General features: G+C 37.8%; 3 protein-coding genes across 8 annotated transcripts; 2 read left to right on the plus strand and 1 right to left on the minus strand.

Annotated features, from left to right (window-relative positions):
* Positions 1–648: 648 nt before the first annotated feature.
* On the plus strand, positions 649–11,796 carry LOC112151159 (copine-3). 2 transcript variants are annotated; one of them, XM_024279870.2, is made up of 17 exons: positions 649–790; positions 2,829–3,015; positions 3,106–3,285; positions 3,378–3,452; positions 3,537–3,608; positions 3,954–4,034; positions 4,904–4,993; positions 5,960–6,058; positions 6,143–6,229; positions 7,854–7,913; positions 8,018–8,151; positions 8,406–8,460; positions 8,582–8,633; positions 8,743–8,876; positions 8,988–9,224; positions 9,306–9,420; positions 10,655–10,791. In XM_024279870.2, exons 2-16 carry the CDS (start codon positions 2,857–2,859, stop codon positions 9,414–9,416), a joined length of 1,626 nt encoding a protein of 541 aa, XP_024135638.1. In that variant the 5' UTR covers positions 649–790; positions 2,829–2,856; the 3' UTR covers positions 9,417–9,420; positions 10,655–10,791. The 2 variants fall into 2 exon arrangements, with proteins under 2 accessions (XP_024135638.1, XP_024135637.1); XM_024279869.2 differs by lacking the exon at positions 9,306–9,420 and having other exon boundaries at positions 650–790; positions 10,655–11,796.
* A 145-nt stretch (positions 11,797–11,941) lies between these two features.
* Positions 11,942–24,360, plus strand: LOC112151155 (copine-3). Of its 3 annotated transcripts, XR_002920086.2 has the most exons (16): positions 11,942–13,134; positions 13,605–13,753; positions 14,043–14,222; positions 14,672–14,746; positions 14,823–14,894; positions 14,977–15,057; positions 17,394–17,483; positions 18,088–18,186; positions 18,351–18,437; positions 18,511–18,570; positions 18,653–18,786; positions 19,478–19,584; positions 19,685–19,818; positions 20,079–20,315; positions 21,576–21,770; positions 24,223–24,360. XR_002920086.2 is itself a non-coding variant. In XM_024279864.2 (15 exons), the coding sequence occupies exons 2-15, from the start codon at positions 13,622–13,624 to the stop codon at positions 21,702–21,704; spliced, it is 1,617 nt and encodes a 538-aa protein (XP_024135632.1). In that variant the 5' UTR covers positions 11,942–13,134; positions 13,574–13,621; the 3' UTR covers positions 21,705–22,770. The 3 variants fall into 3 exon arrangements, 2 of the variants coding, with proteins under 2 accessions (XP_024135632.1, XP_024135631.1); XM_024279864.2 differs by lacking the exon at positions 24,223–24,360 and having other exon boundaries at positions 13,574–13,753; positions 21,576–22,770; XM_024279863.2 differs by lacking the exon at positions 24,223–24,360 and having other exon boundaries at positions 11,943–13,134; positions 21,576–22,770.
* Positions 23,257–27,359, minus strand: idi1 (isopentenyl-diphosphate delta isomerase 1). 3 transcript variants are annotated; one of them, XM_024279868.2, is made up of 8 exons: positions 27,227–27,328; positions 25,492–25,613; positions 25,011–25,147; positions 24,398–24,570; positions 24,237–24,329; positions 24,036–24,166; positions 23,859–23,963; positions 23,270–23,775 (listed from the first exon to the last, which is right to left on the minus strand). In XM_024279868.2, exons 3-8 carry the CDS (start codon positions 25,142–25,144, stop codon positions 23,563–23,565), a joined length of 849 nt encoding a protein of 282 aa, XP_024135636.1. In that variant the 5' UTR covers positions 25,145–25,147; positions 25,492–25,613; positions 27,227–27,328; the 3' UTR covers positions 23,270–23,562. The 3 variants fall into 3 exon arrangements, with proteins under 3 accessions (XP_036073391.1, XP_024135636.1, XP_024135634.1); XM_024279866.2 differs by lacking the exon at positions 25,492–25,613 and having other exon boundaries at positions 27,227–27,359; XM_036217498.1 differs by lacking the exons at positions 25,492–25,613; positions 27,227–27,328 and having other exon boundaries at positions 23,257–23,775; positions 24,398–24,566; positions 25,011–25,134.
* Between the last annotated feature and the right edge of the window lie 36 nt (positions 27,360–27,395).

Here is a 27,395-nt window from a genome sequence, read left to right on the forward strand (position 1 = left end):
GTCTTCCAACATGACAGAGTGGTTACACATTTGTTCAACAGCAAAATATGACATAGTTCCTCATTGCATAGCATTTTGCTTCTTCTTCTTTTTACTTGTACAATTTATGCTAAACCAATGCAATTTATTACAGATGTATAAGGATTAGGCAAAAGATTACTGGCAAATAAACAGTGAAAGAAAACCTTTGTCGCAAAAAGTTAAAAAAAATGTGTCTAAGCTGGTCTGAAATACAAGAAATTGTACTTATTGTAGTTCACCTGTATGTATATTATCCACTTGTAAACCACCAACTTTCATTTTGTTCATACTAGACTGGCAGTACTCCAACTTGCGCATTGCTTTTTATGTTCTCTCTATTCTTAATTTCAATTAATTATATTATTTAGCAAAAATGGTGCCAATAGTTTTTATATACATAATTTTTTTGTATCTAATACAATAAAAAGCCACCTTGTTTTGGCTCAATAAGTGCATCTTATTTTATATGTACAAAAACCTAATTTGTGCATAATAAACATTTATAAAACAATATTCATGAAATATTCATATAAAAAATTTATATTTTTACATTAAAAGGGGGCTTTTAAAAGCATATTTTAAAAATGCTGCAGTAACCATATAAGTCCAGAAGGTGGCAGCAGATCACATTAAGGTTTGATATAAACTCCAGAGGTAAAAAGCCGAAGAAGTTTCCGCTGCTGTCGGCCCCGCCCTTTAGAGCTAGCGATCCCGAATGTTAGTTTTACTGTTACTCTGCTGTCCACGAAGAGACAACACCAGAAAGAAGGTATTTATTAATACAACAAGGGGAAAAATCTATTCGAATTCATTTTTGTAAGACATTGGCCGTTAAAAATACACAAACGTTGTACGCTAAATAAAATACGTGTTATGTGTAAAAAATTGCTAGCCAGATCAAATATATTAAATACTACTGAAACGAAGACGAAATTAGATTTGCCTTTTTTCATTTTTCGATTCATATATGTTGCTTGTTTGTTTATTGACAGCCACCGTAGCGAGTAACATCTCAGTGTTTACAAGGTTGTCGTAATGCTTCATGTAACCAGGCTGGAGACGCAACATCATTAATGAATATAGTAAAGTTAACTATTAACATCCCATTTCACCTCCTGAAGGTGTTGGTCTTTTAGAAATGGGGAAAACACAGTAATTTTTTTTTGCATTTCAGTCAAATAAAAGGGAGAATGACAAAAGATGGACATAATCCTAGAATTTAAGAAATAGTTACTAAATGGAAGCATATAAAGTGGGGGAAAGCTAAGGAATTAGAGGGAAAGTGGATGATGAGTGGAAAGTTGGTAGGCAGTGCTGGCAGACACATGGGCTGATGATGATGATGAAGGGGCTCCTGGAGAGTTTTACTCAGATTGTGTAACGTGGTTCTTAGAGAGTGCCTGAAGAGGGAAGGAGTTTCTCTTTAGCCACTGTTTAGGAGCAGAGAAGCAGCGACTGGATGAGTCTGAGTGGAAAAGGCAGTGAAAGGAAAGTCAAGACAGGAAGTGAGAATTTGTGAGCTGTAGTTTGGCCTTATGCTGAAAAAGAAAGCAGCAATCACCATCTGCATTGAACATACTGATATAGAAACTACAGTAAAAAACAATAACTGCATTAAAAAAAATAATGTAAGAATAACTATGACATGAAGAAGAAGTGGCAGAGAAAAGTAAATTGATGCATTGTAAAATAAATAAAAAAGAAGAATAAGCAGATGTTGTGGCTTATTACACTCTAATAAAAGCTAGAAATTAACTAACTTACACTAACTTACACCCCCAACTTAGCATTAGTGGTGCAACAAAAATGGAAAGCAATATCAGAGCTATACTACTATACAGATTTGAATCAGTTTCCACGTAGCCGTAAGGGGATCTAATCACCTACAGGTGAATGCATCAGAATGGCGCAGAACAGGAAGCTTTGTTTCAACTCAAGCATATTTTCTATGTCACAGATACGATTCCTTTCAAACAGCATTTTTTCATTTGTTCCTCATTCACAACAATTTGAATGAAGAAATACTCAGGAATGCAATTTCAAGCCTAACTTTCTTTATATGTATATGTCCTCCATCATCAGAAAAATGCCACAACAACATGTAAAAACATGTCATTTTTGATTGGAATGGTCTTTAATAATTTATAATTCAATTTGTGATCCACCTATAGCTAGTGTATAGACCATTTGTTTATGTTTAGCATGAATCTTTTTTTTTTTGTCAAAACAAGATGGAAAATACTTTTTTTTTTTCTCAAAACTACAAGTTAGTATGAATACCAGTAGGAAATGTAACATATAATTGAAGAAGCTTAAAAAATAGAGCCCTGTGGAACCCCACAGGAGAGTGAAGCACAGGAAGATTAAGGATTTAAACCTTTTTAAGGCATTAATGTTTCAAATCTTAAGTTGACATCAGTCTAAAAGACTGATTTGAAGAGTTAACACTCGTGTGCATATCGTGTTTTCATTCATTCTATTACCAGACCAGTTTTTTTCTTATACCCTCCTCTGTTCCACAAATTAACTTTTTTCTAAAAAAAAAAATTAAAAAAATAAACAAACAACAAAAAAAGATTTTTTACCTTGATAAAAATTAAAGAAAAATCTGTGTTTAACACCACAGCCACTTTGACTGCAATTTAGGAAGTACCAGGAATAGACTCATTTACAGCATATAATTCTGTTTATCAATAGTGTATTTATTTAAAATGTGATGAGGAAAGACCGCATTTCTTGTGTTTTCAATGATTCAAAGCAGCAAACACTCTTTTCTTTCTCCCGTTCACCTTTGTTCTTGTTATTAGCTGTTGGGAGTTTGCTCCACAAACCACCATGGCTGTAGTTGAAGCCCCAGGCTCCAGGGCCACAGACTGCGTGACCAAAGTGGCTCTAACTATTTCATGTGACAATCTGCTCGACATGGATGCGTTCTCCAAGTCCGACCCCATGTGTGTGGTTTATATGAACACCTCAGGATCCTACTGGTCAGAGGTAAGAGACATCATGAAGGTGAAAAATCTCTCAACCTTCAAGTTCTATTTCTTTTCATTTTTATTTTTTTGGTGGTAAAATGTGTCCTAGATTGGGCGAACAGAGAAGATCATGAACTGCCTCAATCCTAAATTCTCCAAAAGCATCACCCTGGATTACTACTTTGAGATGGTGCAGAAGCTGAGGTTTGAAGTCCACGACATCGACTCGGAAAACTGCAATTTGCAGACCTCTGACTTTCTAGGACAACTGGAATGCACCCTGGGGCAGGTTAGGCTGCTTATGCTCTTAGAGGAAGTTTTTAGCTAAGACGTGCTTTTATCAGTTCTGTCCAGCTGGACCTGAGGCATCTTTTCTTTCAGATTGTGTCTTCAAGGCATATAACAAGGCCACTCTTAAAGAGAGACAAGACGCCTGCAGGGAAAGGAAGCATCACTGTGAGTTCAAAGCTGTGATGCAACACATTAAGTGAAGCTTTACCTGCTAGATTATAATAAACCCTTTTGTTTGATGTTTTCCAGATCTTTGCAGAGGAGAAAACAGACAACAGGGTGGTGGCGTTTGAAATGGAAGCTAGAAAACTGGACAAAAAGGTCTTAAAATCTTTATTTAATATAACAGTACAATTGATTTATGTCATTTTTTAAAATCAATTTTCAGTTGCAAGTTTTCAAAAGCAATTTGTTAAACTACAATAACCCCAATCAGGGATAGGATATTTACTTTATTATTGAACATCTCTATATATTTCAAACTTATTATTTTAAATAAATGTCCTACTAGAAGTCTGACTGTCATGAGTGGATCACAGCATTTTATGTAGCAGAAAACTGCAGCAGTTTGTCCAGGAGGCGCACAAAACATAGCAAGATATTCACAGATTTGGACTTGGGGATCAATAATTCTTTTGTTTTAACAAGTTTCTCATATTCTTGCAGGATTTTTTTGGCAAATCTGACCCGTTTCTGGAATTTTTCAAGGAGACAGGAACTGGATGGCAGCTAGCTCACAGGACAGAGGTACTGCGCCACGTTGGATCAGGAGCGTTATTGGGTATTGTGAGCATTAGTAGTGTCAAAGCAAATGCAGAGCTGCTTTTAGTAAGAGCAGCAGAGACAATTTGATAAATGATAAATAGAGCTGCACTCATTGATGGTTCAGTATATCACTCCAGGTTGAGTGAATCATCGTAATCTCTCATCCATCAATGCATCTGTTCTCTAAACTCGTTCAATCCTTTTTGTAGTCACTGGGTTGCTGGAGCCTATCCCAGCTGCTGAGTGTTACACCTTGGATGTACCATTCAGTAGGGTCACTTAGGGACAATTTCAAAATCATCAATGAAACCATGCAGCATGTTTTTGGACTGTGAAGCCAGAGAAAACCCACACACGCATGAGGAGAACATGCAAACTCCACATAGAACCAACGCAGCTGGGATTCAAACCAGGGCCTTCTCACTGTGAGGCGAGAGTGCTAACCACTACACCAAGATATAGTGTACCCTTCTTAAAAAAAAAAAAAACTATTCTGTCTGGAGCAGGGAGGCCCCGACCATGAAGCTACTACCTGAGTTTCTTTAATATTTTCTTGTTTTAAATTAAAGATTACAAGAGATATTTGTCCCAGTGTTTACATTGTAATCTTGCAGCTGCTTTGGCAGCATTATTCTTTAGTTTTGTATAGTTCAGAATTAGATGCTGACTCTTCAGGTTTTTTTTGCTGGTCTAACAGTTTCATTTTCAGTCTAAACCTAAAAGAATGACTCTGTCTAAGTTTTCTAAAGTTTTACAGCTTTATTCATCTCTAGTTGTTAGAAGGATCATTTACAGATGAAAAGCAAAAAAAAAAAAAAAGCTTTTTGTAAATATTTTTTTTCATTGTTCAGGTTGTGAAAAACACTTTAAACCCCATTTGGAAACCATTCAGGATCCCAATGCAGTCACTGTGTGGAGGAGACGTGGAAAAATCCATAAAGGTATGTTGAACACTTCTTATTTTGAGAGAAAAGTTGCAATTTCGCAAATGCAGTTACAAACATTATAGTTTCCTGATGTTGTCGGTGGGAACACTAAAAGTCATGATAGTTCCTATTTTTCCCCCTCACATTTTTGCATTTCAAAGCCTCTGATCATCTTTCCATGAATAATAATAACAAAAAAATGTTAGTTTATGTGTGTCGTTTTCTGCTCCCATCCTCTAACCTCGTTGAAGCAAACTTGTCAGGAACAGAAGCACCAAAAGTGAGTTGACTGTCGACGAAGCAAATGCACATCACGTTGGGGATGCAGTGTCTCCATGAATAAAGGACAGGCCAAAGTCCTGGACGCATCTCTGTGTCGAAGGAAAACACACAACTCTCAGGAAACTGGGCCTTTGGTTAACCAATCAGATTTTGTATTAACTGCTTTGTCACCAGATATGGTTCAAAGTTCTTAGGTTTATGCAAAAACTTTAAAAACGACTATTAAAGCTGTAATTTTATATCAGTTTATGGAGGAAAAAAACTACACATACTGTTGCAAAATGCCAAATAAATATCAGTTTTGTGTTCAGAGTTCATGTAACCAATGGGCCAGTTTCACTCTAGTTTATCCATGAGCTTTTTTAGCTGTTATCTTGTAGCTTTTAGCAGTTTCCTGTGTGCAGAGCTCTTCGTCTTCATCCTTCTCTCTCCACATAAAGGTGTCATCCTACCTCAAACATGCAGCCTATCAGAGCTCATCCCACTAACCAGTTCGGACGGCTTGTGTGTGTTTCTGGTAGACGTTTCTCTGTGGAGATGCCACACTTGAGGCTTTTCACCCCCATAGCATGCTTTTGTCTCAGCCACTGTCATCTGAAAATTTGGTTTTGAAGTGCTCATAACTCCAAATCAAGATGAAGCTTTCATTTTTCTCCTGCTGACCCCGTGTCTCCCCCGTCGTCTCCGTGTCACTGTCAGGTTGACTGCTATGACCACAACAACAGCGGCTCTCATGACTTCATCGGATCCTTTCAGGCTACGCTCTGCCAAATCCAGCAGGCCACAGAAACGTTCGCAGTGAGTTTATGGTTTATAGATGTACAAAAATACTGACGTATTTTGTATTTCCTGATGTCTGTGGCTTTTATGTCCCTTTTCTAGGCCGAGTTTGAGTGTATCAACAGCAAGAAGAAGCAAAAGAAAAAAGGATACAAAAATTCTGGGATCATTGTCATCAAACAATGCAAGGTATTTATATGACCCGCAAGTCTACAACCACAACCAAAGTAATGTTGACCTTTGACCTCAGGAAGAAACTAAAGGAAAAGGAACTAAATCACCTTAAGCTCCTTTTACAAATAAAAATCTTCCTTGGGCTTTTGATCTTTTTCGTGTAGATTTTTAAATGTTTTAGCATAGTGAGTCCTCAAAAGTAGCGTTCCCCAGTTTCTTGCACAATTTCAGTTGTTGGCTCAAGCTAAATGAAACAATATGACATAGCATTAACACATTATGGATGTGGGTGTTGTTACCAAAAAAAAAAAATAATAATAACCTCAGTTGCCAAAGAAAATCCAAAAATGTACTTTTGTCGATTCTTCTAAAAATTTCATCGACCTGTTCGTCACCATCAGGAAACCGAAAAAGAGAAACAACAGAAAAAGTTGTTTTGTTTTTCATGAATTTGTCTCGTGCAGCTCTGACTACGGTCGCATGGGCAGAAGTGGGGGTGGGAAGGGCAGGTGGGTTATACAATGCCACCTGCAGCTTAAATGTAATGTATTTAACCAGCAGTAAAAAAAGCAAACAATTCATTTCAACATGATGGAAACTGGGCGTGACTCATAAGCTGCTTCTTGAACCAGAAACCTTATAGACTGAGTAACAATAGCAGGAATGCTTATATAATTATTGCACAATAGCGTGATGGCTGTATGGTACGGAAGCTGAAAAGGCCTGCCCTTCTTTTTTTAATTATCGTTTTCTTGTTATAACGAGATAATCAAGAACGAAGAATGATGCGTCCCCCTCTTCCTTTCCCGCATGGAAACACCAACACTTCACCTGTTTAAAAGCACTCCACAAAAGTTATTTTTAGTTTGTTTTATTTATTAGTGGATCTATGCTCTTTAAAGGTCTTAATTTAGTCTCATTCACCAGCCCCTGCCTTAATTTACCCCCAAGCCACCAACAAACATTGACAGATTGACAGAACCCGGATTGCTGAGGGTTTCAGAATGGTGCGTTTACTGACCTCAAGACATTGGCAGCAAAACAGTTTATCAGATTAAATAGCGTCAGCATTTTTTCTGAAAAACTGCTTTGTTTAGCTGAGGATTATATAAAAATGACAAAAGCAAAGTTTCAGATTGAGTTGGGCCAAGTGGGTGTTTGGGTCTGCTAATGTCCGGAGTTCATTGAACGCATCATGCGCAGATTCTCATCGGCGCTGTGATCTGTCAATCAGCCTGTTTGGAGGTTTGGGGGAAATAAAGGGAGGAGGGCGGGTGCATGAGACTGAATGAAGGCATTTGAGGAGTAATAAATAAGTAAATAATAAAAGAAAATAGACTAAAAACAACTTTTGAGGATTGTTCTTCTGCTGTTTTCCTTGTTAACCACAAAATAAAGAAACTGAAAACAGATGAAGTCTCGGCATCTCTGTGTGGGAAAGGGAGTGCGGGACGCTTCCTTCTTCGTAATTGATTATCTTGTTTTCTCGAGAAAACAAAGTTCGGTTTTTTTTGTGATAACGAGATATCTCATTATCTCCAGGAAACGATAAAAAAAAAGCAGGGCAGACCGTTTTCAGCTTCCGTCTTATGGCACACACTTAGTTCATCTAGTTTCTTGACAACCTTTGGTGTTGCAGATCATAAAGGAGTACTCTTTTCTGGATTACATCATGGGAGGCTGCCAGATTAACTTCACTGTAAGTAAAACACACTCAAGTGCATCTTTTTTCTTTGAAATCATTCTGAAAAAATCTTTTTTTGGTTATGCTTTTTAATATTTTTGATCTCCTGCTGCGGACAGATTGCTATTGATTTCACAGGCTCCAATGGCAACCCCACACTACCCACTTCTCTGCACTACATCAACCCTCAAGGCTACAATGAGTACCTGGCAGCCATCTGGTCTGTGGGTAATGTCATCCAGGATTATGACAGGTACCCCTGATTTCTTTGTTTTTTTTCTACAGGAATGTGCTGTAAACATTCTTTGCTGTTTTTAATTCTACTTTTTGAAATTTTAGCTCATTGGACTTCTTTTTATTCAGACTTTATACTGTTACCCTTTTAGCACACGCTAAAGTGTTTCTAAATGAGGATTTCTGATAAACCATATTTTTTCAGAAATGCTTCAGATTTTGTTTTTAAGTGGTCCTAATAAGCTTCTACCTTGACTCACTTTCTTTGCATAGCGACAAGATGTTCCCTGCATTTGGTTTTGGTGCCAAGCTGCCTCCTAGCTGGCAGGTAACTGCCTCAGCCACCATCATTTACTGTCATCTTTGTTGTCTGTTTCATTTCGGAGCTCATCCCCAGATCAGCATCCCTTACATGTAAGCTCTAGATTAACAGCTGTTTGTGACTGCAGGTCAGCCACGAGTTTCCCATCAACTTCAATCCATCAAATCCCTTCTGTGCAGGTAATGCAGCCTGTATCTACACCCTGGAATGAACACCAGACTATTTTCTATTGGATCTCTGACTGTATTTGCTTATGTTTTACAGTGACATTCTTTGTGTGTTTTCCAGGGGTGGAAGGTGTGATTGCAGCCTACCAGCAGTGTTTGCCTCAGGTCAAGCTTTACGGCCCCACAAACTTCTCCCCCATCATCAACCATGTCGCCCAGTTTGCGAGACAAGCCATGCAGCAGCAAACTGCATCTGTGAGTTGCTTGGATTTTGACACTTTTTAAAATTACTTTTTTTGGTTTAAGGGACTAAAGAATTTGTTAGTTAGGTTTATTCCTCCTAATTATTAATATTATATTTTTTAGCAATACTTTGTCCTTCTCATCATCACTGACGGAGTCATCACAGACATGGACGAGACACGCGCCGCCATCGTCAACGCTTCCCGTCTGCCCATGTCCATCATCATAGTCGGAGTGGGAGGAGCCGACTTCAGTGCCATGGAGTTCCTGGATGGAGACGATGGACTCCTGCGGTCGGCCACCGGCGAGGCTGCCATGCGTGACATCGTGCAGTTTGTCCCGTTCAGACAGTTTCAGAACGTAAGCCGCCGCCGTTCATGAGCCTCAGCAGAAACTGCGGGAGACATCGCCTTCACTTAAATGTTGCACATCTAATTTCAGGCAGGCACTCCAGCCCTTGCACAAAGTGTTCTGGCAGAATTGCCTGACCAAGTGGCCTCCTTCTTCAATTTATTTGAACTGAACCCCCCCAGAGACCCCAGCCCTTCTTAGAAATGTACGAAACCCCGATAAATCACTCTACGCCTCGTCTTCTGTTCGCGCTTTCTGAGAATTTAGATCATTGATTACATATGAGAACTGGACCGAGTGAGTGTGATGTCACCCAAAGAAAACGATTTACTTCTGACTCCAACCAAATCTAGTAATTTTAGCACAATATGGATGCCATATAAGAACCAGACATTCTCCTTAAGCAGTGACTGATCTGAAATCTGTCCAACATTTTGAACGTTCGACCTGAGGCCACATATTCTTACTGAGGCATCGGATTGGTCAGTTTATAACTTCAATTACTTGCATTAAAGAGAAAATATCATGAATAAAAATTTGGATTATCAAGATCATGTTAAAAAAGGTATCAGAGCAAGAATTGTTATTCTGACAAATATAATAACATAGTAATAGCTGTTTATTTCTCAATAGAAGTCTATGGAATTTTGGCTTCTTGGAGCCAGCAGGTACTTCCTGTTTTGAATGGCAAGGGGGAGGGGCTACTTAGTCCAGTTATCATGTACAATCTGTGGTTTAGATCCTGCAAAAATAAATAAATTAATTTCTTATTATTTCAATAAACATTTTGCAGCTTGGCCACTAACCTCTGTTTAGTCTTATTAAGTTTTTAAGATGGCATGATGCTTCTGCAGTTAGTTCCAGGGGTGTCCAAATTACAGCCTGGGGGGCATCTGCTGCCAGATGACAATTTGACAAGTCTGCTGCTAAAAATCTAAAAGAAATTATACTGATATTCATCCCATTTTTTTTAATGTGATGTTGACCTAATTAGAAATTAGTAGTACAACCTCAAAACACGAAAACTTTAAAGAGGGATTGACCATTGTGTTTTTGGCGATTTGGCCCGTAAGATTTTTCTCTTTTTAAAGAATGTTAGGCCTAAAATATAATTATTGAGTATTTTTTTATTCTAATCGTTGATACTCAAGAGCAGACGAAAAAAAATGGCGTATTTGTGACATAAATACGTTGGGTGGGCCTACTCTACTCCATTCTGATGCGTCCACTTGTAGACAAATAGATTCTTTGTTTCCCTCTTCTGAGCTAGAATCTGGCTCAAAACTGTACGGCTGGATAGCCCCAATGACCCTCAGCCAAAAACAGTTTGGACATCCCTGAGTTGCTCCTTTTTATTTCCTTTTTTCAAGATCATCCATTCTTGAAGGTTTTCATTCAAATAAAACAAATACACTTTTCTTTCTTTCTTTTTCTACCAGTCTCCTCAGGAAGCGCTTGCTCAGTGCGTGTTGGCAGAAGTCCCAGGTCAGGTGGCGGACTTCTTCAACAAAATGAAGTTGAGGCCTCCTCACGGCGACTCACCTCTCTCTGACGTGCCTCCATCAGCACCCCCTCCCATCGGGGTTTGACAGGCCAAATATTCATCTCCAAGTCCGCCTACTTTAACCTCTAAATCTGTGCATGATGTTCTTGTTTCTTCCACCTTTATGGCCATGTTAGCAAGTAGCATTAGCCTAAATGTAGGATTTTTTTAAACTTTGTTAATCCAAATATCAAGACATCTTGTTGAAGACACTCCCTAGTTTCTACTACATGTTTTTCACAGCCGCTCACTGTGAATTGTGCATTTATTTGATGTGACCCAAGTGCCAGAATTGTTCAAAAATATCAATTTATTTTTTATTTTTACGTTCTTGCTCATTTTTAGTAAACCTTTTTGAAATCCTAGTGTTTTTATTTTTTTAAGAACTGAAGCAGCTATTAAAAACCATTTCATGTCAAATACAAACACAAAACATGTACACAGAAAGAGGAGAGCACTTTTTGAGTTTTTCTTGTAAATATCTACAGCAGCGCTAACATGTTACCAAACTCACTTCTGGTGGTTTTAGTGATTAAAAGGGCAAACAAAGAATCCAGGAACACGTTTCAAGTACAGGTTTTCCAAATGTTTACAGAACAAATCCACTCATGCTGGATTGTTAAATGCTCAGAACTTAAAAGGAATTTACACTTACAAAATATAGTTTTGTTTTCAAATTTAGCGTTCCTTGTGATTAAGCTCAACCATGCAAGTGTTCTGTTTTTAGCCTCAAGAACCTCTTAAAGTGGTTAAAATGTATTAGCATTATTCACATTATTCTCTATTGTACATAATTTGTTTACACTGTAGAAAAAAGTTCACTTTGTCTTAATAGAACTATTGTATGCACTTCACACTTATGGTGATTTTACCTGCATTTTACACATATGATCTAATCTATGCAAGATAATATCCAACTGTTATTTTTGTTTCATTTGTTCCTATATGCCATATGATGTCAGACATGTATGTATATATTTTATTATATTTGACCCACCTGCTTTACCCCAACAATAAAAAAAGATTTATTATAATTAAGATCTTTGTCAGTTTATGTATTTTAACAGTTATTGTGTTCATAACAAAATATAAGGGCTTATTACACACTGTAAAGACTGTGAACTCCTGTCATTTAATATAGGAAATCCCTGCATATAATTATTAATAAACGTTACATAAAATAAAAGATAACCAGTGCAGAGAGTAAAAGAAGGTTCTAAATGTTTTTATTTATTAGTCTGCACAGAAACAACACAAAAATCTTAACTTTACTGTTTTCTTAGTTACCTAGTAGCACGTTGTGGTCAGGTTAATGTTTTTGGTTTTTTGTTAAGGGTCTTGCTTCGATAGAACAAACTTTGAAACTTTTTTTTTTTTTGTCCATTTGCTCATTTATCTTATCTCAAGTTGTCCTCCTCAAGAATGGCAGGAAAAAATAGATGCCTCCCTTCCAAAGGTCCTTTTAACTTCTACTTCACTTTGCAGAAAACCGTTGTTGTAAAATATATACAGTATTACGCAACATTTTGTCCTAAAGTTTAGTGTTTTTCTTTCTTCTTTTTTTTTACATTTGATAGATTTTATCAGTACATATTTAATTCTTAAAACTAACTAGTTGATTATGGTCACTGAAATGTACTGAAACTAAGTGTTGTCCTGAAGCAAATAAGATAAAACTAAGTTTCTTTTGTTTTTAATAATCTGTTCTGATAAAATAGAGGAATATGTTAAAGCATTTTTTTTATTATTATTGAACAACTACACACTACAGAACAAAACATGGCTTGAAACCATATAACCGAGTTTTTACATGATTATAATCTGAGGGGGCAATTGCAGCATTAAGCAACAATAACAGAATCAATAAAAAATAAATAAAATTATAATATTAATAAAATAAATCTGAGCAAAAGTGAGACAAACAATACAAGATCACTTAATTATAGATATGCAAGGGGAGTTTTTAGTCTATTATATATTGTTTTTATTTTTGGTTTCTTATGAGCTTCAATAATTTCCAAATATAACTTGAATTCGTTTATAAATATTCTAAGTTTTAGGGGATTCTTCATATATTTATATTTGTGTATATTAAATTTAGTCAAACAGAGGATTATATTTATTAAGCAATTATTTTTGGATTCTAGCAATCTTGAATGAATGTCAACCGTTCTAGTGTCGTAAAAAAAACAGAATGACGACTGTACTTTTGACTCCTCCCCCTTGACACACATCTTTTTAGGAAGTTTCAGCGCGTGAACCAAACACTTCAAGCCAACCCCCCACCCTATCATACGTTAATCTTTCAGCCAGGTCACTTATTGACAGCTCCCGTCAGTGAAGGGGCTTTTCTTCCCTCGCTAACTCTGTTTAAAGGTAAGCGTTTTTACTACTACTAGTATAATTGTTTCAGCAAAACTTCGCGCTAATTAGCTTGAAGTTGTAACCCCGCGAGCCAGGTAAATGGTCACTTTAGTACTATTATCCGGTTAGCTTAGCGTTGTGTTATCCATCGAATTCTGAGCTACTTGCTAGCTTTGCTGCCTTGAATAGAAGTGTTTACTCACTGAGGTTCTAGTTTAAGTCAACTACTGTCCTATCACAACGTAATACACACCCTAAACAGCAAAACTGTCCGCGGTTTGATTCCCCCCTCTGACGTATAAAGAAATTGACATATTAGCAACTTTTAATGACGTAACCCCATTTGGTTCGCATTTTAAATTTTATTTTAAGGGTTAAAAGACCTCAATGTATCGTTGTGAAATGTTAATAGAATCTGTGACACGGTTTTTCAGTTTTGCATTAAGAGTAGGGTGTATCCCTCCGCTTCTGGTTGTTTTTAGCCGCTTAGCTGTGGACCATGGCTGCTCAGTGTGTCACCAAGGTGGAGCTCAGTGTGTCCTGCGATCATCTGATGGACAAAGACATCGGCTCCAAGTCTGACCCTCTGTGTGTCCTTCTGATGAGCGGCGCAGACTCCCGGTGGTACGAGGTCAGCATGTCGACCACATCTCATGTTGTCTAGCATTTCATGCAATGCTTTTATTTTTGCAAAAGTTCAATAATGTGATATATGTCTGTTTTTGAGTCAAATTGTTTCCTCTGCTATTTTTACTTTTATAAAAATACATCTAAATTTTAGTGTGGCTTTTTAAGTTAATTTGCAATAACTATTATTCATTTTAATAAACAAAATTAATAACTTTCTGATGATCAAATGTGTTAAAGTTTTTTTCCACACCGTATTTCCGATTAACTTAAAGTAATATTCTTCCTAATAGGTTGGACGCTCCGAACAAGTGCAGAACTGCCTCAGTCCAAGGTTTTCCAAAAAGTTTGTCATCGATTACTTCTTCGAAGTAGTTCAGAAACTGAAGTTTGGAATTTATGACATTGACAACAAGACCATTGACTTGAGTGATGATGACTTCCTGGGAGAACTGGAGTGCACGCTGGGCCAGGTCAGTTTGGTTTTCTAACACTTCTACAGTAAGGGTAGAAATGTTTCAATAGAGGTCAGAAACTTGCTCTGCTGGAAAATGAGACTATTTTTTCCATTTTAAAGATCTGATAAACTCTTGCTGATAAACCCAGTGAGTAATATGACCTCATTTGTTGACACTGCTGTGCTTATGTTGGTTTAAGTTGCATTTTTGCTTAAAGGCTGAGTTATTCTGCTATTCTATTGAGTTGGGCTTTGTTTTTTTTTTCTTTCGGGCCTTTAGATGTTTACCTTGTTCTTTGACACTCTTCTAACTATTTATCTATCAATAAAAATAAAGTGTGTAAAAAATAAAATGTATAAATCCTCCTTTTTTTAAATGTTTAATTTTTTTTTTACTTTCTTTGCAGTTTTTCTATAATTTATTTTTAAGTCTTTATTTTATTTTATTTTATTGTTACTCTTTAGGTCGTATCTAGCAAGAAACTGACCCGACCGCTTGTCCTGAAGAACAATAAACCAGCAGGCAAAGGAACCATTACAGTAAGTGAGCAAGAAACTATATTTTTATTCTGATTTATCCAATGTTGATTAATTACCCTTATTTTTTTGGTTTTAGGTTTGTGCAGAGGAAATAAGCGACAACAGGGTGGTAAACTTTGAGGTAGAGGCGAGGAAGCTGGATAACAAGGTACAAATGATTCAGTTTTAAGTTCTTTAAGGCGTTAAATGCTTTGTACTCCATGTAGCTAATCATTTGTTGTCATACTCAGGACTTGTTTGGGAAGTCTGACCCATATTTGGAGTTTTACAAGCAGACGGAGAGTACATGGCAACTGGCACACAGGACAGAGGTAATCCGGTTACAACTCTACTGCTATTAAGGATGAAAATGCCCAAACATTTGATTCTCTCTATGTGTCTCAAACTTGTTCAAATTCCTGAAACCAGTTTGACTTTGACTGTCTTTAAAGAGAAAACAAGTCTGTAAAGGTGCAGAATCTCGAAAAGAAACATCTTTATTCCTGCACACATCATGCCAATTTTAGGTATTGGGTCTATTGTTGTAAAATTATATGTATTTTATACTTTTCAAACATATTTGTTTCACTAAAAGTGTTGTGTGGGAAAAAAATATTAAAAATAAAAAAATTTGAATAGTAACGTAAGGACTAGTAAATTAGTTACAACCAAATAAAATTTGCAAAACTCAGTCATGACTTTACAACTGTGCTGCATTGTGGTGTAGTGGTTAGCACTCTCACTTCACAATCAGGAGGCTCTGGTTCAAATCCTGGCTGGGTTTTGCTTGCGGAGTTTGCATGTTCTCCTCGTGCATATGTGGGTTTTCACCGGGTATCCAGCTTCCTCCCATGGTCTAAAAACATGGTTAATTGATGGTTCCAAATTGTTCATAGGCATGTATGGATGTGTGCAGATTGTTTGGGGCCGTTCAGGGTGTACTCTGCCTTCACTCAACATTTTCTGGGACAGGCTCCAGCAACCACAAAAGGAGTCAAGCAGGTTTAGAGGATGGATGGATGGATGGATGGATGGATGGATGGATGGATGGATGGATGGATGGATGGATGGATGGATGGATGGACTTTACCACTGCTTGTATTTCAGTTGGATCTTCATACTTCACTCAGACACAGAATATAAATGGACAGACTGAGTTTACATTTCCTTCACTGTTGCTGACTGACTGGGTTGATGTTTTTCCAGATTAAGTAGATCAGATTTATTATATTGGCACAAGTGGTAGCTCTTCATCTACATCCTTGATGTATAGAGTCATCGTCTCGGCATACAGACTGTTAATACTAACATTTAACAAAGTTTGGGCCCCTTTCAGAAGTCCAGTGTGGTTCTGTGTTGCTGACTGTTCTGCAGTTAGGTGTCAGTGATGTCTTTATGTGAAAGCAGCAGGGAACTAAAGCTACTCAGCCATGAAGTGTAAATATACTGACAGAGTTAATGTTTCATGGCATCTTTTTAGAAGTGTAAAGTAGAGCCATTCCAGACATTTCTGTTATAGCTACTGTTTTCTAGTTCCATGTTTCAGTTTTAAGATGAGGGTTGTGGTTCATGTGGGTGAAACCGAATAGGTGGGGGGCGAGGTGGGTCATTTGTGTAGATTGGGGTGCCTACACTTATTTGGTATGCAAAATACTCTCACTTCTCAACATGCCAATCTGATGGATAACTCTGGGTTTGGCAGTTGGCAGAAGAGCAGTATTTTTCTGGCTACATTGAGAGAAGTGTGGAGTTTGGTGGAGGGAGTGTTATGGTGTGGGGTTGTTGCTTCCAATGAAAGGAGCTCTGAATGCTCCAGAGATTTTTGTACTTCCAGCCTTGTGGGAACATTTTGGAATTGGTCCCTTCCTGTTGACAATTATTCCACAATAGAACAGAGAAGATCCATAAAGACATGAAAGATAGTTTGCGCTCAGATTTCTGACAGACTTCCTCTGCAACAGAATCTGACCTCACAAATATGTCATTCTCATAAACACACTCCTGAACTTTATACTTTGTAATCAGATGTTATTTCAGATTTTAGTTTAATTTATTAATTTGGCACATCTCTTTTATTGATGTCTGTAAATGGGTAAATTACTCTTTAAAATTCAGTTTTTACTACAAATGGTTTTACCTTCTGACAGACTAAAACATGCCACTGTGCTTTTAACTTTAACTACTGTACGTCTGTTGTGGCATAATTTCCATAAACTTTTACTGTTCAAAAATTTTACCTTCTCAGAACTGCTTATAATGTTGCCTTTTGTTGTGGATGGAGAGTGAAAGTTCTGCACAAAGTCTGTAATCCAGGCTGTGTGAAAAGCTCTTTCACAACGTGAGCCCAGTGAATCTTGCTGCTGTCATCTCAAAATAATAATATTTTTCAATGTAAGAATAAATCCAATAGTGGAATAACTTGATCTGTCAGCAAACTTCGCTGACCTCTTTCTTTAGCCGCATGCCGTCAGAAAATCAGAGTTGGATCAACTCCAGCAACTTGAGATGACAAAGCTTCCCTCTCTGAGTTGCTAAGTCGACACTTTCATGATTAGAGCATCTATTGATCACACCGATCCCTCTGGAGCAAATCTACTCATCAAAAAGACCAATTCCTTTCATCTATTTAAAATGGATGTGTATTATTTTATCCTTTCTATGATTCCAGGTAGTGAAGAACAACTTGAATCCAACATGGAAGCCCTTCAGGATCCCCCTGCAGTCTCTGTGTGGAGGAGACATGGAGAAACCTATAAAAGTAAGTATCAAACTGCTGCTCACACCTTTAGTCACATTTAGGGTTTCAACACAGACCCAGTTTTTTTCTTTCCATTCTCAGGACGTCACACTATCACCTAAAACAATAAAGATCGCCCCCTCAGTCATTTAGTATTAGTGCCATAATGTTTATTTTTTAACTTTTGATGCAAACATGTCAGGAAGGAAGCAGTTTTCCACCAAGCTGGACACGTGAGTTTCCCAGAATTCCACAGCCTGTGTGTCTGTTTTCATCACAACATCACTTTTTTCTGGAAGTCTGTGTCAAGATGGGGATGATACAGAAGTCTTTTTTTTTCTTCTTGTAGACACATTTTTGGCTTTCAAACATTTGTCTGAAACATTAGAAATGTAGATTCTTGTGTGACTTTTTTCCCAACATCTTTTTACTTCTGCATGTTTGTGTAATCTGTCGTCCGGTTCTGAAGAAGCACGCCATCAGACCAACAGAAAGCAGAGTCAAAATAGTTATTAACACTGTTAGAACTATTTTCATTATTTTTCTTCTAAAGTTTGAGTGAAGAAACTTTTTTTTATTGTAGTAGATGTTATTAGCTGCAGTCTGACGTTCCCTCTCTTCTCAGGTGGAGTGCTATGACTACGATAGTGATGGATCACATGACTTAATTGGATCTTTTGAAACGACAATGAAACGCCTCCAGGAGACATCTCGGTCCTCTCCGGTACGAGTGTGATGTTTCTTTTTTTATTACCTGCCAATTAAAAAAACAAAGTAAAACCTATTTTCTGAAGATCTTAACATGATGCGTCAGAACGTTTTTCTTTCCAATACGTTTTCAAGAAGTCTTTATGAAGACTTTATAAATAAACCATTGTGTTCCGACAGGCGGAGTTTGAATGCATCAACAGTAAAAAGAAGCAGAAGAAGAAAGGCTACAAGAACTCTGGAATTGTGAGCGTGAAGATGTGCCAGGTGGGGTTTTTACTCACTTTCAATGTCCCAGTGTTTTGTAGTTGTGTTATAAAAACATGGCTTCGTACTCCAGGTGGTGAAGGAGTACACATTCCTGGATTACGTAATGGGGGGCTGCCAAATCAACTTTACTGTAAGTTTTGAGTTTTTGCTTCATTTCCTTTGAAAGTCTTGATTTGATGCTGATGTGTTTTCATTCTCACGTTTGCTGTCAGGTTGCCATCGACTTCACAGGCTCTAACGGTGACCCCAGGTCTCCACAGTCTCTGCATTACATCAGTCCTCAGGGTGTTAACGAATACCTGTCTGCTATCTGGTCTGTGGGAAATGTCATCCAGGACTACGACAGGTGGGACTACAATGATTTATGAAGAGATGGAAAATGACATTTTGGATTTCCCTCTAGCAGCTTAAGTGACTCATTTACCTGTTAACGCAACTAACAGAACAAAAGGTTAGACTTTGTCCTCGTGACTCATGAGAGCAGAATGGACACAATTGATGCAGATTTTCCATTCAGAAAAACCATGTCCTCCAAGCAATATCTGTTCCATTACTTTTGCTGTTACACGGAACTAAACATTGTGGAACATCATAAAGCAAACTTTCTTATGTTCGCATTATCTAACAACATCTATGTGGCTGATTAGAGATAAACTGTAAAACAGAGTCTCAGTAACATGCTATTTTTTCCATTGAAAATCTAAACTTTTAATCACTAAACTCAACATAAATAAAGTTTTAAAAAGTCTCTTTTTAAAAAGTCCCAAAATGATCTTTTTAGTTTGATATTATGTCAAGAAACAGCTTTTTTTATAGGGAATTAAATGACAAATTCGCCTTAGTTGTGCAGAAATGACTGAACAGAAACATGTATTCCTGAGCAGCATCAAATCTGGAAGTTACTCTCATCAAGCCACCTGTTAACAATAAGAAATGTGTATATAATTTAATGCACTTAAGAAATAAACACTTGATTGACTAGTAAGAAGTTTTTTTTCTAGTTCTTATTGTTACTGTGATTTCTTTTCTGTGTGTAGTGATAAGATGTTTCCAGCGTTTGGCTTTGGAGCTCAGATTCCCCCGTCCTGGCAGGTTTCCCACGAGTTCCCCCTGAATTTCAACCCATCTAATCCATTTTGTGCAGGTATATTTACAAGTTTGAATAAAGTTTATTTATAATGTGTTTCCTGCAGCATCTTTTAATAACACTTTGATTTCTGCTGTTTGTTTGTTTGTGTGTGAAGGCATTGCAGGCGTGGTGGAGGCCTACAGGATGTGCTTGCCTAATATCAAACTTTATGGTCCCACCAACTTCTCACCGATCATCAACCATGTAGCAGGTTTAGCGTATCAGGCCATGCAGCAGACAGCCACACTGGTGAGTTCACTTTTATTTTGAAGGGATTTTATAACTAGTCTAGAACTGGATTTACTTAAATCTAAGTATTCCTAAAGATAAATTCATTTTTTGTTTTCTAAAATTTTGTGTGCAACTTTGACTTTAAGATTTCATCAGAATATCCTTCCTCCACTAAATGTCTCGTCTCAAAAGTGTTTCTGCATTTTAACCCTTTATTGTGAAACCTCAGTAACTGGTGGTTGCCCTCCATCCTGTGTTGTCATTCTGCCCTCCTGAAGCAATACTTCGTCCTGCTGATCATCACTGACGGAGTCATCACAGACATGGACGACACACGCAGAGCCATCGTCAACGCCTCCCGCCTCCCCATGTCCATCATCATCGTCGGAGTGGGAGGAGCTGATTTCGGAGCCATGGAGTTTCTGGATGGAGACAATGGCCAACTGCGTTCAGCTACAGGCGAGACGGCCATGCGGGACATCGTCCAGTTTGTGCCATTCAGACAGTTCAAAAATGTAAGTGTCACAAAAACAAAAAAAAAAAACCTGTTTCAAACTTTAAAAAATAGACTCCTGACTACCAGCAATGGAAATGTGTTTTCTGTAGATGACATTCCTAAACCTGAGTATCTCCCAAACACTGCACTGCTAAGCTAACGTTTTTTTGGTTTATACAGAAGACCTTTGGTGTTTTTCGATATCAAATGTGAAAGGGTGGGGTTCTGGGAACTGTAGTTTTTGGTAGATTTTTTCTCTGGTTGTCAGGAGGATATTCTAACATTCCTTACATTCTGAAACAGGATGTTCTTGATTTGTCTCGTCTTAAAGTTATTCATCTTTACACCAACTTTCACTTTTGCATTGATGCAAAAGAATCATGTAAATGCATCCTTGAGGTGGGTGTGTCAAGATGTTTTAGGTGAAGCTTCATTTAAAATGACTTAGGCTCTTCTCTATATGAGAATGATCTCAGTCATCACTTACAGCAAAAATACACTTGATGAAGAGAGAAAATCACAATGTTCTCCTGCAGCAAACACCTCATATTAGAACGGGTGAGCTTAATAATAAGCGCGCTGCAACACAAAATTATGATGGGCTTCATTTAAAGAAACACTTCTGCTTTTATTCTTTCTTATTGTAGGTTACAGAGCTAAGAGATGGGAACAACTGCAGCACCAACAGAAATAAATATGCTTTAAAATAAAACTCTTCCTTTATAGTAGTGTAAGAAGAAAACCCTTAACTTAAGGTTCTTAAAAATGCATGGATGCTGCAGTTCATGGATTTGTGCAGAAAATTGCCTTCATGGGCGAATGTCTGCAGTGCTGCTGAATCAGCTCTCGACGAAACTGTCCTGCAAAGCAAAAATATAGCTGCTGTGAACGCTGCTGCAGTGCATTCAAGACGAGTCAAAGACCCACTCTGATGAAAATGGTGTTTTAACATGTTGTTGTTGCATTTTTTGTATGTTACACACCTCATTATCATGAACAAATAATGACATAAAAAGCAAGCTAAGCTTAAAGGCTTAAAAATGCATTCATGACTATTTCTTCATTCAAATTGTTGTGAATCAAGAGCAGATTCTTTCTTTTTTGCTTAAAATTGCACAATCATAATAAAAAGGCCACATGGAATGCTTTTAGAATAGATCAAAAGATGATTGGGACTTAAAAAAAACATCCCAGAAACAGGGTAGGAAACAAGTTTAGGAAATTAATTTAAAATGTATTGTGAAGCGCAGAGTTTTTCATTTCTGTTTTTATCCTAAAGTCTCCTCCTGAGGCGCTGGCAAAGACTGTGCTGGCTGAAGTTCCCGCTCAGCTGGAGGGCTTCTTCAACACCATGAAGCTGCATCCTCCAAACTCCAGACCGGCACCGACCCCTGCAGGAACCGTGTGACACCAAGAAGAGGAAACATCTCTTTTCTCACGTCAGCGTTTAATCCTCGCTCAGCACATCTCCTTCGTAAGCACTCCTCTCTGCTGAATCTGTTTCAAAGCAGATCCAAACTTGTTATTGTCCTAATGGCTAATATTTAGTGCTTGAATTAAAAAAACAGCATTCCTTTATTGAAGACTTCCATAGTAAATGGTACATAAAAAGTATCAACTTTTATTTTTTTTAAATACTTTTTTTTCCAGAAATGTTTCAGCTCTTGTAGCTTCAAAAACCAACATTCTCAGCTGTATGCATCTATAACATACAACTATGTAACTGAGAGCATATATACATTAAAGTATGTAACTGTATTTGGAGCCTCTATATATAACATGTGAGTTAGCAAGTATAAACATTCTTTGATCTTCTATGGTGAATGTTAGCTTGAAAATATCCACTCTAGTTGGACGCTTTGGCTTTACTCGTCTAATTTTGACATTTCATTTTTCTGCCTCTTTTCCAAACAATATTCATGTTTTTCTGTCTATTAATGATAAACAAATGCTGGCTTCATGTTGTTTATACAAATGAAAAAGTAGTTTGTTTTTGGTGCCTGGACTTTATTTTTTACAACATATCATTTCATGTTTTTAATGTTCTTACATAAGATGTATTTAAGATCTTATTTTAGGTCTTTGTTGTGTTACAAAAAAAGATTGCCAAACCCACTCAAGGAATTACAACTGGAAAACTACTATCATGTTTTCATTTCCACTTACTATTGAGAAGTTTTTTTATTATTTGTATTACAGCTAAAAACTGAGAATTTACAGGTTACAGTGTTGATTCTGCTCGCACTCTCAAATTTTGAATTTGAAAACTTGTCATGTTTGAATGTTGGCTGCATTTTAGCCAGAGAAATAAAATGCTTCATCTTCAGTGCAAATGGAATTGAGTGCCAGATTGACTAAATGTTTAATTATTAGTTAATATTGGAGCTTTAATCAAATACAACTTTCTGAAAGCAACAATCTACTGTTTCCTCATTTTTAGAAGTGTAGTGAAAATAAATCACTGCTGCCACCTACTGGAGAGCTTGATTCATGACGTACCTAAAGACTCACTCCAGTTAAAACATGTTCTTGTGGAATTTGTCTGATGATGGAAGACATATATAAAGAAAATTAAGCTTAGAATTGCACTTCTATGTAATTATTTATTCAAATCATTGTGAGTGAGGATCAGATGAGAAAATGCAGTTTGAAAAAGATCGCATTTGTAACGTGAAAAATACGCCAGATGGGCTACAAGCTCCCTGCTCTCTAACAGAGAGGAAGGGGGGCGGGGTTGCTCCACACCAACAGTCCAACCCACAACTCGGGGACAAGTTTCTAATGAACTCCCACCGCACTGCAGAAACTCCTAGAAAACGACACAAGTTTTTGGATTTTTGCTAAAAACTTAATAGTTTTAAAAGAACCACTGGCTTTTACAATAGATCAAAAGATGATCAGAGTGGGACTCTAAATATCACATGTAGTCATGATGCCAATTGGAGAAAAACTCCAATGTATTGAGCTTTTAAGTCAAGCAAATATGTTGATTTTATTTTTTTTAGTGTTCACAATCAAATCCTTTATTATACAGAAGGTACAAAGACAACAAAAAATAATGTCAACATTGTATATAGGGCATCATCAGCTCTGTGTACTGACCTGCAATCAGGTACTGAGTCTTTTAAATATAAAAATAAGCTATTCTCTGAAAGAAGCTGTTATTTCCTGAACATTTCTAGTCTTGTGAATCAACACTAACTAGATGACTCAATGTCCAACAACATTCCCTGCTTCCCTACATAACCACCATCGTCTGGATGTGGTTACATGCGATGGATGTTGTTGTGATCCATGAACTGCTTCAGGTTGTGCATGTTGTCCCACCACTTGAAGAGGAAAGTGTCAGCGATGAGGCTAAACCACGGTGTGACCTCCAGCTCCTTGCGCTTGGCCTTCTCCAGCATGGCTTTCAGCTCTTCTTTGCTTACATAGCAGTGACTCTTGATCTCATTGGGATCTGGACTCAAATCAACATCCTATGGAGATGTACAGGGGTGTAATTTTTATTTTAGGGTAAATAAGATAAAAAAGCTTAATATTTAGGAATAAGAAACACAACCTTCTGTACAAAGAGTATGTAGTCTATCTCATGTTCTCCCCAGACACCATCTGATTGGGCCTTGTAGTGAATTCTTGTTAGATATGTCATTTCTTCTGGAGTTACCTGATGAAAGACAGCAGGTTAACCTTGATGTATAACAGTCTTCTTCTGAATGAATGAATAAACCCCACCCACCTGCTCCAGAGGGATACCCAGCTCAGCTCCCAGTCTCCTCTGAGCAGCTCTCCTCACCCCCAGAGCATCCTTCTCCTCCAGCTCGCTGTCTGTGTGCAGAGGATGACTGCAGCAGGTGTTTGTGAAACATCCTGTCCACAAGTATTGAGTGTCATTGAATATATTTAACTGCATTTGTGTGTTTTAGACTTCACTACTGACCTGGAAAGGTGATTTTGGCGTCAGATCTCTGCTGGAGGAGCAGCTTCTCTTCACTGTTGAAAAGGAAGACGCTGAAAGCTCTGTGCAGTAACCCTGAAGGACAGATGTCATTACCAACAGATCAAGGTTGCAATTAAAAAATAAAATTGAGAGGGAGGAACCTTTATCGATGTTGGAGTTGAGGTGGCAGTTCTTCTTGGTGTCAGCGCCGATCTTCTGGTCGTTCTCGTCGATGAGGATACACATCTCTGACAGTAGCTGCACCTGCTTCTCGTCCAGGTGGTCTGTGTTTATCTCAGGCATGGTGGAGGCTGACCCCAGGTGTCGCACCTGACTGGAGCAGAGTGATCAGTTAATCAGGATAGAGTTGATTGTGATCACACCTAGTCACCTGATACAGATACTCAGCAGGAGAAGCTGGATCTAGAGGACATGGTCTTGATGGTAGAAAGTCGTGCTGCTTTTCTGAATGTAATCTTTAGAAGCATTTGCATTTTTTTTAACAGAGCTCGTTTACAAACTCCAGATAGCTGGAGTGAATTCTCTAAGATAGGAGTTAAAAGTTTATGTCAAGACTGGTCAGGCACCAAACATGGATCAGATTGTTCCTAGTTTGTCTGGATTTAAAAAGAAGGTCATACACGCATGTATATAGGAGGCGTGGACCAGAAGCTATCAGCTAGCAGTAGTTCCTCGTGCGCTTCAGCTAGCATAACAGTCTAAGCGGGAAACAAAACAACATGATTTAAGGTTCCATTCCGGTTCTCGAGTTACCTGAATGTATCTCTGGTGAAGGTGTTGACACACCTGCTCCTCAACAGCGCAGCTCCGTCGAAGCCGTTTGATTTTAGCACAGCGGCTCCCTGCCGGGTCACACTCCGTAGCACCGCCCACACCGCTGGGGCCATGGCCTGACCAAAACAGAGGACCAATCACAGAGCCGGAAGAGGAGGCTGCCCGCAAAACTCGGAGCGGAGTGCCCCATTATGGGATCGGGTGACACATGGGGAGGAACTAAGCCCCAGTCAATCAATTAGTTGATAAGTGCAAAATAAGAATGCAGTTTGTTGATTTAAAAAAAAAGTTTTCAAGTAAGTTAATAGGTTTTAAATTAAGTTTGATCACTGTAATTGATCAACGTTTATAGTCTTTGGATTTTGTAGAAAGTAATGATAATAAAATAGTTTCAGTAGATATTTGTAAAATGAACGACTGGTGATCTATCACAAAATTAATGTGGGATTTGTGTATTTACATAAAGTATTTGCAGTTTTGGGTCACTTCCAAGACTACTTCCTGTCTTCTATCGTTTTTTTCTCACTGGTTTGAGCCACTTGTGTCTGCAGATGGGTTGGTAACCTCTTCTATCAGCCAGATCTGACAAAAACAAAACAAAAACAAAAAAAATCTAACAAAGTCCTGCATCTTTTGTGGGCAAATTGTTGCAGACTGCAGCTAAGAACAGATTAAATGTAGCAAGGAACCTGTAGTGTCCTGGCCCTGATTTTATCAATTCTGGAGAGTTTCTGTTTATCAGGACACGTATTTTACAAAGCTTCTCATCCGAGCAGCTTTATGGGTTGGGATTGCTGTAGCTTTTATGCTGTTGAAGAGAAGTACAAAAACCTGCATATCTCTCTGATAATGACTCGTTATCTGCACAATGTCCCGATACTGGAAAAGGGGTCTTTGTGTGACTGGGAGGAGGTGAAACTTGTCAGTGGTCTTCTGCAGGTTTGAATTGGACTTAAATTGACAGGGCAACAATTCCAAAACACAGAATAAAAAAGTTTTGTCAGGTCCTTAACTCTGTAAAGAGTGGGTTCTGTGTTTTGACATGGATGGCAACCATGACTCATTTAAACCACCCTTCCTCTATTTAAATGCACCTTGCTGTTAAATTATTCTTAATTTGTGCTGTACCCTTTTTTTAAAAATCATATTTAAGTGTAAGAGTCATGACACTCCTGAACGCATGCTGATGCGTGAACCTGTATTGGTTTTACACAAACACAAATGACATTTGGAAAAAAAATTGATTAGCAAAGGGATGGTTGAATGAAAAGGAGAGGGAAAGCTGCAGTAACTGTTAAAGTAATGCAACAAAAAGAACCCACAGAGCCCTTTGAATAATGATTCAGGAGGATAAAAACAACTTCTTTGGTATATCACATTAGTCCTTGTAAAGTTAAACTGATAAATGTATTCAAGGACTTCTTGGAAAAACAAAATAAAAAAATGAGTTATTCAAGGATATGCAACAGTCAACATTGATGGGTTAGGCTACCAGGCTAAGCTCAAATCTCACTAAAGATCTAAATCACATTCTTAGTAGAATCATATTTGATTTATTCGTTTGACCATTTTAAGTTCCTGAAAACCAAGGAAAAATGTATGAGTCCTGGAAGGAAATCATGCTATTCTGCCCTTTTTTTCTTTTGACCTACTCAATGCATTTGTAGTCTATTCAAAATACACAAATTAAGTTTGGTTGAAGCAATGAATTTGCCAGTATATACAGTAAAAATACTTTTGGTTGTGGGGAAAAGATCAAATCGCCAAAAAGAAAAAAAAAACACTAAAATATACATTTTAATAAGTAACAACTCATTTTTTTCTTGGACCATGCCTAAAATCTGCCATAAAGCTTAACTTTGGGAAGTTACTACTAGCTACTTGAACAGTTCAGTTTAAAATTATTTTAATTTGAAGCTTAAATGAATAGCTTAATGTTCTACAGAAACTTTTTTTTTAACTTACAAATTTAGTATGGTTTCTTAAAATAAAAAATATTGGCTTATTTAACCAATGTTGTTTCGTGGGACTGCCCTGCTTCCGGTCCAGTATGATCCATTTCCTGTTTTCTATATCACACTGACACTATCAGGCCACACAACTCCTGAGGCCGCAAGCAGCTGAGCTTGAGTTTTCGATGCGTGTTCCATACAAATAAAGCCCCACAGAAACTGAAACAAAACACGGTTACTTACAGCACGTCTGCTTTCAAACAGGCAACAGGTTTACGGCGATAACTCAGCTCATGAGGACCGCAACCGAGCTTCACCTCCTAGCTCCTGAGAGCAAAGCCTCTCATTGGCTACGTGCCTGACGACGTGACTGTTCATTGGCTAAGCGTCCGACGGCGTGGCTGTTCATTGG

The sequence above is a fragment of the Oryzias melastigma genome, linkage group LG20, assembly GCF_002922805.2.
Source record: "Oryzias melastigma strain HK-1 linkage group LG20, ASM292280v2, whole genome shotgun sequence".
Taxonomy (NCBI): domain Eukaryota; kingdom Metazoa; phylum Chordata; class Actinopteri; order Beloniformes; family Adrianichthyidae; genus Oryzias; species Oryzias melastigma.

Coding starts and splice junctions, on each gene's coding strand:
- LOC112151159 (XM_024279869.2), top strand. CDS start 2,857: ATGGCTGTAGTTGAAGCCCCAGGCTCCAGGGCCACAGACTGCGTGACC. Junction 6,059..6,142: donor AGGCCACAGAAACGTTCGCA/GTGAGTTTATGG, acceptor TCCCTTTTCTAG/GCCGAGTTTGAGTGTATCAA. Junction 8,634..8,742: donor ATCAAATCCCTTCTGTGCAG/GTAATGCAGCCT, acceptor TGTGTTTTCCAG/GGGTGGAAGGTGTGATTGCA.
- LOC112151155 (XM_024279864.2), top strand. CDS start 13,622: ATGGCTGCTCAGTGTGTCACCAAGGTGGAGCTCAGTGTGTCCTGCGAT. Junction 18,187..18,350: donor AGACATCTCGGTCCTCTCCG/GTACGAGTGTGA, acceptor GTGTTCCGACAG/GCGGAGTTTGAATGCATCAA. Junction 20,316..21,575: donor CATTCAGACAGTTCAAAAAT/GTAAGTGTCACA, acceptor TTTATCCTAAAG/TCTCCTCCTGAGGCGCTGGC.
- idi1 (XM_024279866.2), bottom strand. CDS start 25,144: ATGGCCCCAGCGGTGTGGGCGGTGCTACGGAGTGTGACCCGGCAGGGA. Junction 24,571..25,010: donor TTCACCAGAGATACATTCAG/GTAACTCGAGAA, acceptor ACTCTGCTCCAG/TCAGGTGCGACACCTGGGGT. Junction 24,167..24,236: donor CGCCAAAATCACCTTTCCAG/GTCAGTAGTGAA, acceptor ACTTGTGGACAG/GATGTTTCACAAACACCTGC.